The sequence below is a fragment of the Chaetodon auriga genome, chromosome 24 (genome assembly GCF_051107435.1).
Source record: "Chaetodon auriga isolate fChaAug3 chromosome 24, fChaAug3.hap1, whole genome shotgun sequence".
Taxonomy (NCBI): Eukaryota; Metazoa; Chordata; class Actinopteri; order Chaetodontiformes; family Chaetodontidae; genus Chaetodon; species Chaetodon auriga.
The window spans coordinates 11,343,946-11,360,660 of record NC_135097.1 but is presented as its reverse complement, the minus strand read 5'-3'; the positions used below and the strand labels follow the sequence as shown (position 1 = coordinate 11,360,660).

The following is a 16,715-nucleotide window of genomic DNA, read 5'->3' as shown; positions in this document are numbered from 1 at the left end:
GCATCATGTATCACACACGCAGCACAGCCAAATCTGCCTTTGCTGTCTGCACACAATGCAGCACAACGCACACACAGAAAAGGGAAGAAAGCCAGAGCTTGATGCTTATTATTACTTAGATTAGAGTCATATCTAGTTAGTGTTAGCTTGTGGTCAGGGTCGACATCTTATATATTTCATCATTTGCTGTTTTTGTCAGTGCTGTTGTGTTTCTACTTCCTTCAGACCACTTCAGTGCAATTATGCCTGCAATGCTGCAATGTTGTATTCTTTGTGTTTTTCTATGAGTTACCAGACACTGGGTGTTTACAGCTGCTTTCATGACCGACTGAGTTTTCATTCCACATACACAAAGCTGACATATGCTGCTTCTGGACTGAAAGTAATGTTTTTGTGTGTGCTATGTGTTAATGTAGCATTTAGCGCTAACGTAACAAGAGATTGGGGGGAAAAAAAATATGCTTTTGCTTCACAAATTATTAATTTTCTAAGCATATTCTTCATTTTCTATCAAGAAAGACCCCGGTTTTATCTCTTCGGGCCTCTAAAAACTCAGAGAATGAAACATTCTTGCAATTCAAGCAAACATTGCTTCACTTTAAAAGGACCACAGTGCAACAGGTTGATAACCAATACCCTAAGAATAGAATCTTTGGATTTGAAGAAAGAATATTGGATCAGAATGACTAATCAGTTTTTTTAAGTTGTAGATGAAGATTTTTACTTGGACCTTCATATATTAATTGCAACTAAAACAGGGCAAGCAGAACAGAGAATGAATGAGAGCTAATAAGTTGAGCAGCAACAGAAGACAAAGACGAAAGAAGCTAATTTGTAGATTTAAACACTAGAGACATGAAAATGAAAGAGAGGACTGACAGTGCAAAGAAGCACAGAAGCAAAAGTGAGATGAAGATAAAGACGAAGACACCAAAGATAAATAGAGGAGGACCAAAAAGCATGAGAGGAACAACATAAATAAGTAAATTAGAGAAAGAAGAAAACTGACTGATGCATGAGTTCACTGGGAAAAAGAGTGGAACATTTTTCATCTACCCCATTTTTTCCTGATGGAATATTAAAATATGCTTTCAGGGCAAAAAGTGCTGGAGTCCTGAAGTCAAAACGGGACCAAACGCACAGACACACACACATGCGGGCGGGGTGTTTATAGATCTGTAAGCAGTAATAATGTTTACAGTACACTGACCACCTCCTGGGACCAAGTGTCACTCTGAGTTTCTGAGCGCCCTCTGTGTGTGTGTGTGTGTGTGTGTCTACCGGGTACACGACTCGTCTGAGCGAGAGCGTGTCATCTCTTCACTCATCGTCACCATGGTGATTGACAGCAGAACTAATTCCACGTTTAACACCCTCTGCAGATTGACGGGCGCGCGTGTGCACAAAATCAGAGCTTACAGAGGCCTGAAACACTACACAAGATGGTGGCACGGACAGGTAACACCTCTGAAAGCAGCATTTTATGCCACAAACACAAGGAAATTAATCTTCATTGACACCTGATGCCCTTTGGTTTAAGTTGCTGCTCACATAATAAATCTATCCATAAATATTTGAATGTAGTAATTATCTTAACAAGCTAAAGAAAGATTGATTACTAAACTTTTTAGTACTGAACAGTTTTCAAACTCGACAGCAGCAGGTTTTATCCAAGTACCAAACTAAAATGAATAAAACATCAACGAGCCACACTGGGTGACATGTCCCTTATGAACATGCTGTCCGTCCCACACTGCGTATCATCCTGCTGTGGTAAATGTCCACGAAAGCGCCAGATGTGTATAATCTGTGGCTGAAAATAATCCTTCACGAATTCAAAATCTACTCCTCTCCGAATCTCTGTTGGCTAAAAACTACTGGTGCCCCGCTGCTTTTGGAAACCGGACCATATGTTTGTGACCTATTTTTAAAGATTTACGTCTTCAGTGAGTATGAAGTGGCTTGTGGATGAGTGCCGCAGAGAGATTAGGGAAGATGAAAAGTACTGACACAAACACATTGTTTATTTTGATCTTTCATTTCTCAAGAAAAATGAAACATTTACAGCCTGTAGTTCGACCACGAGGGACCAAAAACTACAGCCTGTTTAGGTTAGCCTGCCCGTACAGCGCTGCGCTGTCCCACTCGCACACAGACACGTACACAATTGCTTTGTTGCGAGCGATGATGAGTTGCCGACATATTTGTGCCTTTGAGTAGCGGTTCTCTCGGGGGATACGGGGAGAACAGGCAGGCAGACAAAAGCAAAATACTGAACACAAACAACAAATTATTTCTCCCCTGTTCTCTAAAACACTCAACGGCAAATGAAGCTTCCCTTCAAAATATCACATTTCAAATCTTTGTCTCGCTTAAAGCCCAGCGGCAAATTAGAATTTCCTGCCCTCTTCCACTCCGCTCGCTCTGCTCGCCTCTCTCCTCGCCACCCAAAAACCGCTGACAGAACTGAGTGGGTGAGGCTACGTCATATACAGCACAAAGTGAAACACAGTCTCAATTGTCAACACTCCTCCCCCATACGAGCACCAGGACTGAATTCCTAATTACACTGCACAAAGTGTCTGACAGTAACTCTGCCTCCTGCTTGTCTTGAGGTTAAACTGATAAACATTCCACGAAACAAAGATGGTGAGGCCTTCTGACATTAAAGTCCCCCGCAAACACACACCTGCTTGTCTTCTCTCACACACACACACACACAGACAAACACTTAGCTAATTAGACTGATAGCCGCGTTGCCCACAGACATCTAAGGTGAGCTTACGTGCATACTAAAACACTAATTGCCACTGATGTGTGTAAGAGCCATGCTCCAGCGTGGCTTTAAGCAGATTCAAACTGTATAATTAGCTGATATTAAAAGAACAAAATTCATTATAGCAGCTCAAAAAGCTTAATCATTTTGGGATCAGAGACTCCCGTTTTCTATTTTGCTGATGCTCCTCCACAGCAGCTAGCTCTGCCAAATCACAGTATAGAGGTGTGGAAAGAGTGCAGAAACATGCTGCCAAACTGCAACATAAAGACAGCTCCAAGACTCACTGGAAAAAGAGCGAAGAAGTCCAAAGTGTGGGATGGACAGTGCAGCATAGAGCAGCGAGAAAAGTGTTGAAAAATGGTTGTAGATACACAGAAACCTCAAAGCAAAGGAAGCCTCGAGAACCAACAAAGTTAAAGACATCATCACGCTGCCATATTGACAGAAACAGATGTAGCACTTCTACAAACCCATTTGTTTGACAAGAAAAGGGCTTCTGCATAATCTGCTGCCATTATACAGTATGTCTAATTACCACAGAGGGGTGAATAAACAACCAAATGAGCTAACGGACCCAAATGCTACAGTATAATGCAGCCCCTTCAACTTTACGCACACAAAATGAGCATTAAAGGCAGTGAACAGAGGAAAGACTGTGCTGAAAGTTCAGAAGGAGGAAAACAAGTGACCACAGGCAGAACTAGTCTGGTGGCTACATATAGCCAAGACCTGGACAAGCTGGCCCATCTAAACTTCCTGCTACTCTACGCCGGATTTCACTCATTGACGATATTTATAGAGTCAACCACAGAAAAACAAAGTCTCAGTTTGAGGGTATCCATGTTTATACCAGTGCTGAAAGAGATGGTTTGAAATGGATACAGGGAAGAAATAATCCCTGATGACAAAGCCAACCTGAAAAAAAGACAACATAGAGTGTTGACAGGAAAGAGTATGAAAGAAACACGAGCAGGCGAGTGCTTGTGGGAACACTGTGGGGAGCTGAAGAGTTTGACCACATGACCTTACGTGCTAAAGTGACACTGCACCGTTTTTACAAAGTTCCACAAGATTCCCCCTTGAGGAAAGGACATTAAATGTTTTTAGCTATCCGGCAGTCCAGCAACAAGAAACAGTGACTAATCTGTTGTCAACTAACAGTGTCTTCCTGATGAATTATGCAGCTGGTCGTATAGCCAGTCAGCAACAAATAGACCACTTTTCACATGACACAATCATCTTGGGGCAGTCGATGCAACTTTGTACATGTAATAAACGCTGTCAAATTTAATCTCAAGTGTCTCTTTTATGTCTGTGTGGTTGCAGTCTATCACAGGATGGTGCAGCATATGCTTTGGGTGGGAAAACCACAGCCCATTTGTGCGCAGATGTTGCATGTCTCACAGGCAGCACGTATAACTTAGCTGAGAGAGGGGAGTTTATGCCAAAATGCAGGTATTTTGACCTCACTTCCTGTCATCAAAACTGATGCTGAGAGGGTCCCAGCTGCTACATCTACTGCAGACTGGTGCATTCAAACCTTCTCAACCCACTGCAAACGCAAAAACACCCAATACAGCTGCTGCACAGCGACACAGATATCAAAGAGGTATTCAAAGACGCAGATATTATCGCGTGCAGCACATGGATGAATGAGCAAGCAATGAAGCGCCCAATCAGTGGGCCAATCACTGTGATTAGGAAAACCTCACACTGCTGTAGTGAGATGCATCATTAATAAAACCAATCAGGACCGGCTGAGTGTTGTGTGTTGTGTTGGCTAAATGAAATGTCGGCCGCAGTCCTGCCCCTGAAAACACAAAGACAACAAAGCAAAGGCATGGCAGCCAGACAGAGGGCTGAGGAGAGAGAGCGGGAAAAAACATTTACAAAACAAGCAAACAAAATCAGCTGTTTGAGCAGCAGATAACACATAGCAGCTTAACGGGCCGTTTGACAGGATCTCTGATTCTCTTGTGAGGTTTGGCTTGATATCCACTCTGAGCCCAAACCCTTTCTACCGAGAGCTGAAGTCACTTCCTGCGGCCGTCAGTGTTGCCTGGCAACTTTGTTCTCTAGGACATTCTATCAGGAAGCACTGCGGCCTGCAGCGAGTTCAAAGACTGCGCCAGTCCTCTGAAAGACTCAGATGGAGGCTGCTGATAATGGAAGATGGGCGATAGGGACAGACGGTGAGATGAAGGGGGACAGAGCGCCAGCTCTGTGGAGCCGCCATTAAGACCAGATAAGAGCTGAGAAATAGCAGGTGTGCGTGCGGGAGTAGGAGAAAAATGAGCGAACAAGAGTGTGTGAGCATACAGAACCAAGGGTGGGGACGGTACCTCATCCAGTGTATCTATTTATACAGAATATCTCTCTATATGCATACCAAGTATGTTGTTGCAGGAGTGGGAGACTTTTCGTGGTGTGACCTGGTGTGTAGGTGCAAGCAAAAGCAGGACAAACGGCATGTGTGCAGTTTAATGTCCTGAACGCCGTGCCATTACACTCCAATGAGCTGCAGGTGAAAATGAAGGCTCTAATTACACTGCACATTGGACTGGAGGCATTCAGGTGTCTGAGTAGGGACCTCTGAGTGTAGCACTGAAAGAGTTGGAGACTAAATGTAAAAAAAAAACAAAAAAAAATAGGCCACCTGAGACGACCACATGTACCTGCTAATGTGTGTGTTTGTGTACAGACAATAATAGCGTTATAATGTCATCACAAATGTGCTGCACATATGTACCATCTCCATCACTTCCTACTCTACAGAGGGCCACAGAACACATTAAAAATAAATGTACAAATAAAATACCCAGCAAAGCACCAAAGTTCAGCCTCGGTGTTGCTTAGGGAGCAGGTTTCAATACCTGCGGTGAGAGCTGGGCTCAGCTCAGAAGTGGAAGCCTTCACTGTGGGGACCGGCACAATGTGAAATGCAATCACAACACATAGCACGGAAATGCAGCGACAGGGAGGGGGGAGGAGGAGGAGGAGGAGGAGAGGGGTGTTTGGAACAAGATGAATGGAGGATGAGGCAGAGAGAAAGTGAGACCCCTGGTGATAATCTGCAAATGCTGCAGGTTTGATCCTTCAGCTGTGTGTGTGACTTCTTCCACACATCTGTATTACCAGGACTTATCCTGTGCAAGAATTCTTCCAGGAGAAACAGCCTGATTGAGTCTGTCACTCTACTCGAGACACTGTCTGTTCCTGTTATTTCTTCAAATCTACAAATCCCTGATCTGGCACTATATACTTGAATAAATAGACATTTTATATGTATATTCATATTTTAATTCATCTTCTTGATGAGAGACTCTACTCCAGCACTCAACCCCCCATAAAAGCACAGCTTGTTTTTACACTTAAACAAACATATTTGTTTATTATTGAGCTGTAAAAAGGCTGTTAGGTGGAGATCTTGGTCATGGAGGAGCAGTAGGAGCACTAAGCTTCAAATACGCTACAATCCTGAACCTCTAATAATGATCCCCTTGCCATGTCCTTTTGCTTATGTGGAGGCATTAAAAGTTGTTTTAATATTGGCATACAATGAGCTTCCTTTTGTCTCTACATTACGCACTCCGCCTTGACAAGCAGGGATGAAAATGTTACTGATACATGCAATTATGCCTCGTTTTCTTCATCTGAGCTGTGAGGTAAACAGCGCAAATAGAGCTTGATTCAGTCTTGAATTCAAGGTTTGGTAACCAGAGAAAATCTTCCAACAACAGCAGCAGCGAAGGCTCTCTGAGCACGTCGCGGTGGCGTGATGGAGCTGAAACATGTCCTTGCACCGAGCCAATCGTGGTCCTCTCAAGAATAGTAAACGGTTGTGTGCTTGAGCGTGCATGCGTGCGGTGCTCTTGTTGGTGCCCATCACCCACGTATTGTTGTTTAAGGACCAACATCACTCTTAAGTTTCACATGCCAAAAAAAAAAGCAGAGAAAAGTCACGGACAAGAGCTCGCCACGGCTGCTGTTAAACACGTACGAGGAGATAAGGTTTGTCACTTTTAGCAGATATGCTGGGTGATTTGAGCTCTGCAGAAAAAAAACTAAAAAATCTTTACAGGAGCAAGGTCACATCATGAGTCTCATATAAAGTTTCTCTCTCTCTCTCTTATATAACAATTTCTCCATCAGTATCGTTCAAGGTCATTTCTTTAGCAAATCATCATCCTTGTCTCCATCCCCCTCTCCCGCACTGCTCTTCACTTCTATCCATTCCTCAACTGGGCCATTACCTGAAAAGGCCATTACTTGAAATCTCCTGTGAGAGATGAGGCTTGACTTTTAAGTGATGCTGTCATAGTTGAGCCAACTTTTCGGCAACACTGACGCCAGACAACTGTGACACAAATGATTCGATAAAGGCTAAATACAAGGTTTTCGCGTGTTGTACCTAATCAGAGTGCATAGCCGCTGACAATAATCGCAAAATTTGTTCCCGAGAAAGGCACTCAAAAACTATTCAAACATTCATTTCCAGGATTTCATTTACTGTTTGCACTGCTGACATCTATTTCCACCCGTTTCCAAATTTCATTTTCGCAGTTTGGCTGACACACTAATGTCCTCCTCATTTGAATCACAGGTAAATAGCCCATTAAAATTCCTGGGGAGATTCCAGTTGTTTTGCAGACCAATTATAGACAGAAAAATGAACAGCTCTGGGAATTTGCTCCGACTTCCAAAATACATCTCAATACTTGAGCTTCCTCGCCTGAAAGGCTCTTTAAGTTTCAGTGAGCCACTTCTCGCATCTGCCAACTTTCTTAACAAGCGGTCAAAACTCTGTAAATCTGCACATTCAGCCTGCTCACACCTGTCTTGACATTTCAGAGGAAACACTGCTTCCTGGTGGATAAGCTTCCAGATCATCAGGCCACAGCAACATGAATTTCACTTGCTAATGTTGTATGTTGAATGACTAAACAATGATTAAATAGGGTTTCTTTTCTTTTCCATTCATTCAAGCACATTTTCCCCATAATAAAATGGTCAAGTTAACCTGAAGCTTGGGGAAATGCCAGCGTGACATTGACATAAAAAAAAAAAAAAAAGTGTGGAAAGAGACAGCAAAAATCATGAGAGCTTTGTGGTTGTTGGTATTTCTTCAACACCGGCGCACACAAACGCACCTGCTTGGCGAGGTTGACAGCATCGGCGTGAAGTCGGTCTCTCAGATGAGGGTCCAGTTGGAAAGCCGGCGCAATCTCCACAACCTTCAAAACAACGGGATTTTATTGATAACGCCACAGTGACCACAACAATGTCAGAACAGAAAAGGCAGCAAGCAGACAATGTCAGCATGACAACAGACAACTACGAACATTTATATAGTTCATCATTTTAAATTCATAGGCAGCATTTTAAGATACAGTGTTATCAACTCTGAAATAACACGCTGTGCTTTCCTGCATCACTCACAGCCTATCACATTACTTGAGGGCATGCCCCATAACAGTGAAGTTATGGGGCGTGAAACCAGAGCGATGAGCTGAAAGTAGCTAAAAGGGGAACTGAAGAGTCAGGTGATCATTCTCTGTTGGGTCAACACTTTAACAACAAGCGACCCCCTTTATTCACCGTCACCTGAGCCATTGTTAATACAACAGTGTCAATTAGTGCAGCTTTAAAGACGCGCCCTCGGACTCTGCTATAGCACTAACTAAAGCCCCCAAATTCCCAGATTTTCTCCCAGTTCTCAACTGAGTCTTAAGATAGTAAAAGTACCACAATCTGAGAGCGAGTTTCCTACTAATATTTAGTAAATACCATAATGTGTTTTCATTATTCGTACAGTAGCCATCAGTTTGATGCAGCGTGTGTCACTTAAGCTTCGGCGAAACAGATGGAGTGAATCATGTGCAGTCGCTTTCAGCTTTTCATTTGGTCTTGCAAAGGCTGCTGGGTGGGCGGGGTTCGCCATGTTGGAGGCTGATCTGTTTCGTTCCACCGTGTCAAACAAGTCAACCCGTCCAAAAGAAATAATTGAATCCAGATCAAACCGACGTGACCCATGTCTGATTTTGAAAAATAAAAACCACGAGAACTCAATTTAAATTCTTATCAAATCTCATCCGAAGAGGAAGGAAAAAAAAAACCCCTCTCCAAGTATGAATAGCACTTCCAAGACTCAGAGAAAAGCTAAAAATACCCGAGCAGCACTCTACCATCCCTAATCTATTTCAACAAGCGACTATTTTGTTTCTGAGATTCAAAAAGATCTTAGATTAAGGGCAAAGGCAGATTAAGTCTCACAGAATCAAAGAGCAGCAGCTCTGGAATGAACAGAGCCGCTAATATGATTATAATCTATAATTTGATTAAAGGGAGGAAAGTGATGAAAACACACGATTGAAACTGCTTTGAGGTGACAATATGTAATGAAATATTACACATGTTAATCAGCTTCCTCTGATGAAAGCATTGTTATATTGAGTGACGATTAGATGACAGTTTCCATTTTCTCTTTCATGTGGTATTCAGACTTTTTTTGTTTCTTTTTTTAATCAGTTGATGCTGTCATACCTCATTTCTTTCCAATAACAGCCAAGAAATGTGGGAAAAATGGCCTTGACTAATGAATGACAATCAATTCAAAGCTATATACTCTTAAAGGAACTGTTTTTGTTGATCCAGGTTGATGTGGTGAATTATGTATCTGCTTTGTTGTCTTGTTGCCAAGACTCCCATTCAAGTAGCATTAGCAGTGGCTAATTTTTATGGGTATATAATCCTCTTACCCCCTACTGCTCGGGACACTGACACCCAGAGCCACCAGCACCATAATGATCATTGCTGTAATCAGGACTATAATCACCTTATATTTGTTAATATGTTGCTTAATTGGCCTGTTTGCCTACATAAAAGGGAAATAAAGCTCTGCAGCTCTTTGTAGATTCAGCAGACTGCAGTGCTCGCAGGTGTGATTCCTGCTTATGACCTTTGTTTCAAGCCCACTCACCATCATCATCCACTTGGTGCTAATCTATGTAATACAGCAGAAATGCCATGAAGATAATCTTAAATAAATTCAAGCATTAGGTTGGGTAAGATGAATTTTAAAATGAGGACTTCACCTTTTGGTGCCTCCGCTGAATGGAGCAGTCTCTCTCGTAGAGGTGGATGACATTACCATATTTATCGCCTGGGGAGAGAGAACGGGACCAAGAGAGGAGTCGGTGAGGAGGGACAAAGAAAATTATCAGGTAATCAGGGGTAAGAACAAAAGAAGCAGCTCAATTCAAGTGAAGGAGGAGTGACAGAAACATTCGTTGGTCCCAGATACACAATGAGGAACGTCCATCTTTGTTAGAATTTTGATCACGACTGTCTTCTGGACCAAATCCTCACAATGTGACTGCTGCTACAACTAGGGTGACCAGATGTCCCGCTTTTGTGCAAGACATTCACGCATTTCCATTACTTGTCACACGTCCCGCAAATTGTGACGTTGTCCCGCATTGAACACACTGGTCAACACTGACATTCTGAGCGCCCACAGACAGAAGGCAGAATCTAAAAAGGACAGCTACGGCCTCTGAGGCGACGGTCATGTGACAGACGGTGGCAGCTGAAGGCATCAGCAAGCTAATTTTTTGCTCTGAAAACCATGGGTAAGGGTCTCTGACAGTCTACTTAAATGTTTTTTTTACAATTTCTGTTAATATCAGAAGATTGGCCAGAGACATGTCTGATAATGAAAAAAGTATATCCCCAAAAATGTCTTTTATTTTCCATCATTTGACAGAGAGCAGTCATAATTACTAATGTTTTTCTGAGAAAAAGCTCATCTCAATAAAATAACATTGTGGGGTGCAACCAACTGTATTTACGAGTCAATCAATAATTGTTTTCATTAATTTATTAACTGTTGAGTCTTTAAAACATAATAATATAATGAAGACAATTCAATGTGATCTCTTCCAAAACCCAAAAATGTACAATTTACAATCAAATTTGGTTGCAGATGAACTGTCTGTCGATTGGCTGATTAATCACTGCAGCTGTAAAATCTCCCACGGCCACTAGCGGTCTGCTGGCAGTAAACAGGTTAGCAGAACAGCTCACTAGTCAGAGCTAGCTTGGCCATGGGGCTGTTTCACTTCAACGTTTGTGCTACGTTTTGGAATATGACAAAGTTTTTTTCCCTTCATTGTGTCGTGACCCAATTAACCACATATTAATGGGACAATCTGACATGCCTCAAAAGTGTTAACCTTCAGTCCAACACAGACTGTGGCCGAGAGTGTATGACACCTATCTCACACAGTATGACCTGCAAGATCGCCGTTATTGTGCAGTGTTTAAGGACCTGAAAAGGAGCAAGGATAAGGGAAATCTGAGAGAAAACAGAGACAGAGGGAACTGAATGAGACAGTGGCTGTGGAGAGATAAAGGAAGGCAAAAATAAAGGGGAGACGAAAGGGGAGAAACTGGAAAACATTGAAAATGAAGGAGGGAAGTAGGGGGAGAGGCAGGGCAGAAAAACAGAGGGCTAGCAAAGACATGGCTTTTAAAAGGTAATTCACAAAATCTCTGTATGCCCTAAAGACAGTAATTAATCACAATGATCCCATACAAACACACACACACACACACACACACACACACACACACACACACACACACACACACACACACACACACACACACACACACACACCAAAGTAAATGCTGAAATATGCACACATGTAAACACAGGAACACATTGGTGCCAAGCCAGAGACGGACATATGCCCGATAGCACAAGCACTTCCACTAATATGCACGTGAACATGCACACACAAACACACACAGGCATGCTCAGAGTGCAGACATGCTTCCTGTAAGTGCTGGTGTTGGATTTCAGTTCTATAATATTGAGTGGTAGCAGAGTTACATTCGCTATAATAAGAAATAATGGCTGGTGAATTCTCTGCAGGCCAATAAATCTCCTTCAGTCTCATTGTTCATCTGTCTCTCTTCCTCGCTCAGCACTGCGACGGAGTTCAAGGACCTCTATGCTACTTAATGAACTCTGATCAATTCACATAAACAAAAAAACGGACACACAGTTAAAGGCAAGCACAAAGGAGGTCGCAGAGTGCACTTACCAAGGATCTGTACTTCAATGTGTCTCGGCTTTTCAATAAACTTCTCAACAAACAGGGCTCCGTTCCCAAAAGCCGTCAGGGCTTCAGAGTAGGCCCGCTGGTAATTCTCCTCAAGTTCCTGACAAACAGACAAGAAAAATCCATACGTGTCTGAGTTAGTGCGGCTATTCGAGAAGCGAGTGAGTCACAGCGAAGTGTTTTTTCAAGGAGTTCTGCTGCACAGACTATAAGTCCTTAACAGAATCAGCTTGGCTGGTTGTATTCAGTGTAACTTTTATTTCCTGTTGTAATCCACTTTATTTCTCTTTCCCCCTCGCCTGTCATTCCCGCGTGATGGGGTGCGGTTTTCGTCATGTTTTTCATCCTCTCTTTTGACACAAACACGTCCGGAGGGAGCCAGATTCTTCACCACATCTGAGACGAGGCTGTGGGAGGTCGCGACCGAGCACGCTGAAGGTCATGACTCAATCTGTGTTTGTCAGTCTGTGACGTGCCGCTGGCCCCGTCCAGGCTCCTCTTTTGGGGATACAGTGAGTCACCCATCATGCCCCCTTTTTTTCCCCCCCTGTGTCTCAGGAGAGGATACTGGAGCGAATCCTCAGCTGTCATCTCAGAGCCTTGAGAGAAGACGCTCTCGGAGGCAGAGCAGCCAGGTGCCGAGTGCAGAAGCAGACGTCATCGGTGTCACCAGAAGCAGCGTTTTCTAACATTTCCCAGACAAAGTGAATATCAATGAATCAATACTGAAAATGCTTGTTAGTTAATTACTTTAATCTGCGCTTACCTTCCACAATGTGTCTACAGGTCTCAGTTTATGGTCAGAAATAATGAATTCTACCATAATGAACCTACGATATAACAAACAGGGCATTCGTAAAAACATAAGAAGCCCCTGAAAAGAATATGTACAACTCGTACTGATTTATAAGTGGTAGGAAAAGGAATTTGGAGTCGCACACCTCGCCAAGCTGTCAAATCATTGCTGCACCTCCATTTTTGTAAATGACAGAAAAGACTTTTGAAAGACTCAAAGTTAGCAGGATTCCATTTGTACTCCTTCCACATCAGTTCAGTCCGTCTGTCAGCTCTGGCCACTGGAGCTTTGATACGTGCCGTTCTCCTCTTCTCCCACTGTTTGGGAAAGCACACCACGTCGAACTCGGAGCAAAAATCTGCTGCTTTAATTCTGCTCTGCTTATCAGTAAACATGCACATCTCATCCTACAGTATGTTGAGAATAGTTAGGCTCCCTCGGTCGATTCAGCATACAAATGACCCACGAGCTGGCCGTAATGGAATAAAAAGTCAACCTACGCATTGTTGCTTGGGGGTCCCAACAGTACAGAGAAACCTCTTTACAATTTCCTCACATCATATCAGCTGGAGCCGCTAAGGCCCCTGTGACTCGACTGAAGAACTAGAAATGTCAACAACTAATTAATTAGATTGGGGTACAACTCAGAAAAGGTCATAGTTTCCATTGGATTGCTGACTTGTGAGGCTCAATGACTACAGTACGAAACAATACTGTTATTCCTTGCGTAGATCAGTGAGCGAGGCTGTGGAAGCACTATGGCTGACACTGAACACGGTCATCAAATGTGATGGGTTTGTCTGAGTCAGGGGTGTGCTGAATGTCACAGCCAGCGGGACCCCCCTATCAATAATACAACAGTAAAAAACTGATAACTGAAGCGTCTCAATTCGCACATATTGAAAAGCATGTGTCTGAAAGTGAAGGAAGAAGAAGATTTTGTAAACTATTCTACATGAATGTGGTATTTTGGGGAGGAAATCTACATGACATAATTGAATGTGACTTTCTACTTTTTTTTTTTAAGCCTAACCAAAGAAATAAAGAACAGTAAATGCTACCAGCCATGAAGGATGAGGAGGTGGCAACGCTCTGTGCAGCTGTGATTCACCACTGATCTCTGCCCTCTCCTATCTGATTGGACAAAAACCAGCTGCTCACTGAAAAAAGTCAGACACGGTCAAACTTAGGAGGCAGAAACGGGGGGGCGGGCGGGCTGTGCACGTTCACATGACCAGTGACCAGTGTCCCCCCCCCCAGCCACAGCTCTGGAGCAAAGCTGCCGCCAGGCCTCCGCTGAAATAAACCAGGGTGACGACGTGCCACTTTCTGGTGTCTATGGGCCTGAAGGAGGTTCCCTTTGAGACACATATTTTGAATAAAATCATGAACAAAAGGACAATAAAGCCCTTCTTATATATTAAACTCCCAGGGAAACTTTAAAAAATCCTGTTGGTTTTATTCCACCATTAATAATGTAGGACACTTTGTAATAAAAAAAAAAAAATCATAACTACACTACCATTGTAGAAATAGCATTATTGGCCCTGCTTGGCTCACTTTGCAATAACAATCAACTGAGGTTAAGAGTGTTTTTCTTGGGGGTCAAAACTCATTCGGAATTTTTCACAAGCATCTCCCAAAACAGCACTTACAGTGAGTGAGCAGCTGCTGGCTGTCCACGCTGGAAAGCCTTATGACTATATTTTAAACTCTGGGCTCATTTAACTGTCTGTAAGCAGTGTGATTATGCATTAAACACAAAGAATATTCAACACAGACGAAACAAACAGAAGCATTGTATTCGCAGACGAGCGCCACACTGGTATATTATGAAAATGTTGTGCATTATGAATAAGGGAGCCTCTCTGTTGTTAGTTTTCTGGACTTTGTGCATTTGTTGTTGCATTATGAAGCTGAAGTATGTATAAGAAAGGAAAGCAAGTGTGCCTTCACCCTTTGCTTTATTGTTTGAAGTAGAGGCAACCTGCAATCTGAAAGTGAAGGGTCACACATGCTTTGACAGCTGCTCATGAAAATGCTATTCCTTTGAGGGACTTTCAGTGGAAACCAAGCATTTCACAACCAAGACAAATACCAACATAAACAAACCGGAGTAAGCAAAAGACGTGGAAACTAAAAACTAACGATGAAGATTTCATTTGATCATCATCTAAACAGCGAAACAAAATTGTTGACTAGACTTAAGAGCATGCTAACATGACCTAAAAAGTCCACTTTTGGTCCTCACTTCTCTCCGTCAAAGTGCTGTGTGGTCATCACTGTGACAGCCCATCACTGCTGTCTGGGTGATGGGACCCTTAACATAGCTAAGAGGAGGAAGAGGAGGATGGTTGTGACAGATTTGTGGATGGAAATCCGCAAATGGATGCACAAAACATGGCTAATTTGAGGTCGTATCAAGCAACTGAAGACATTCCTTTAAGGAAAATATTACTATGTATTATGTATTTTGAATGTTTAGGTACGATCATTACATGGATTTCATGGTGTCACAGTGCGACCGTCAGCCAGAGAGACAAATGATAAATGAACAGGTTATAATTTCTAAGATTTCACCTTGATTCCACACAAATGGAAAATTAATGAGTATGAAAACCAAAATCTGTCACGAGGCCAGCGGGCCATCAAGTTGGGTTTGTTTTCTCTTTGCCGGACAAGATTTACGCTGTTAGAGCAAGCTGTTAAATTACGCCTCTCACAGAAGCGATCATGTCGAGCGGCGGCTGACGGGCTCACCTCGTACTCTCTGACCACCCTCATGCCACGACCGCCTCCGCCGTAAGCCGCTTTGAAGATGATGGGGAAGCCGTATGTTTGGGCAAACACCTGTGCCTCCTGCAGGCTGGAGATGGGGGAATCTGTTCCTGGGACCACAGGTACACCTAAAACAGGGGGTGGGGGTTGAGTAAAAGATACATACGTGAGAATTGTTTTGCTTTAAAGAATCCAAAAGCTGTATTTTATGGCAAAAGAAAAAAAAAAATCACTGAAGACTGCCAGGTACTATTAACTTCACACTGCATTTGAGTCTCGCAAGGTCAAATTTTGTTTTACAGCAGAAAGATACTGCTTTATGGTGCAAAATAGGAGGAGGACGCTGTTAAATCCAAATCAATAGACCTTCATCTTTCACAGTTTCTTGCAGTGGCAGATGGAGCAAGTTAAAGGCTGGAAAATGTTCAAAAAATGTTCGTCTCCCACAGTAAAGACAAAATTAATGCTTGGAGAGTAAAAGCCAAAGCAAATGCTAGCAGAGCGGTGCCAGGGCGAAAGGTGGAGGGAGGAGGGGGAGTGAGTCATCACCATAACAAGCCAACGGGAGAAACACTATCACCAATAATACTACAGGCATCAGATACTAAAAACCTCTCAACAAAAACACACACACGACAGCAGCTATTCATATTCTGATTGTCTCCGAACCTACGCCTCCTCACGTCCAGTCATCCGCTTCCATACCTGCACTGATGGCCAGGGAACGAGCCTCCACCTTGTCTCCCATCTTGCGGACCGTTTCTGGGGACGGCCCTATAAACATCACCCCGGCGTCTGCGCAGGCCTGGGCGAAGTCTGACCGCTCAGAGAGGAAACCGTAGCCTGGGTGGATAGCATCCACGCCGTTGTCCTAAGAAGTGAGAGAGGGTTAAACGTTTTTTTTTTTAGTAAGTAAGCATTGTACCTGTTGTACCTTTGAAGACACATCCCATGAAAAGAAAAAGAAAGCACTTCACATTTCATTTTAAGTTGGGGCTAAAATATTTGCCAGTGAAATCCACAGAAAGGAAGCACAGTCCAGCTGAGCTACAGGAGCTCTGCTAAATAGGGAGCCACTGCTGGGCCACGGTTAACACTTGGCTGACTTGTGGGCGAGGGAAATAAAGAGCCATTGCACACCCTAACCTGCATGCTTCACCACACGCTGGCGAGAAAAAAAAAAAAGATGCACATATCACTTACGGCAAAGGCAGAGTGGGCTAATGACATGTTT

At 43.1% G+C, this 16,715-nt stretch overlaps 1 protein-coding gene across 1 annotated transcript in view; it reads right to left on the bottom strand.

Moving 5' to 3' along the window:
- The window catches only part of LOC143316916 (pyruvate carboxylase, mitochondrial-like), a 252,944-nt gene that overhangs the window by 220,948 nt on the left and 15,281 nt on the right, over positions 1-16,715 (bottom strand). The window contains exons 5-9 of the mRNA XM_076724720.1: positions 16,187-16,352; positions 15,464-15,609; positions 11,890-12,007; positions 9,874-9,941; positions 7,930-8,013 (exon numbers count right to left, since the gene is read on the bottom strand). Of these exons, the coding sequence (XP_076580835.1) occupies positions 7,930-8,013; positions 9,874-9,941; positions 11,890-12,007; positions 15,464-15,609; positions 16,187-16,352 (582 nt within the window). The remainder of the gene's footprint in view (positions 1-7,929; positions 8,014-9,873; positions 9,942-11,889; positions 12,008-15,463; positions 15,610-16,186; positions 16,353-16,715) is intronic.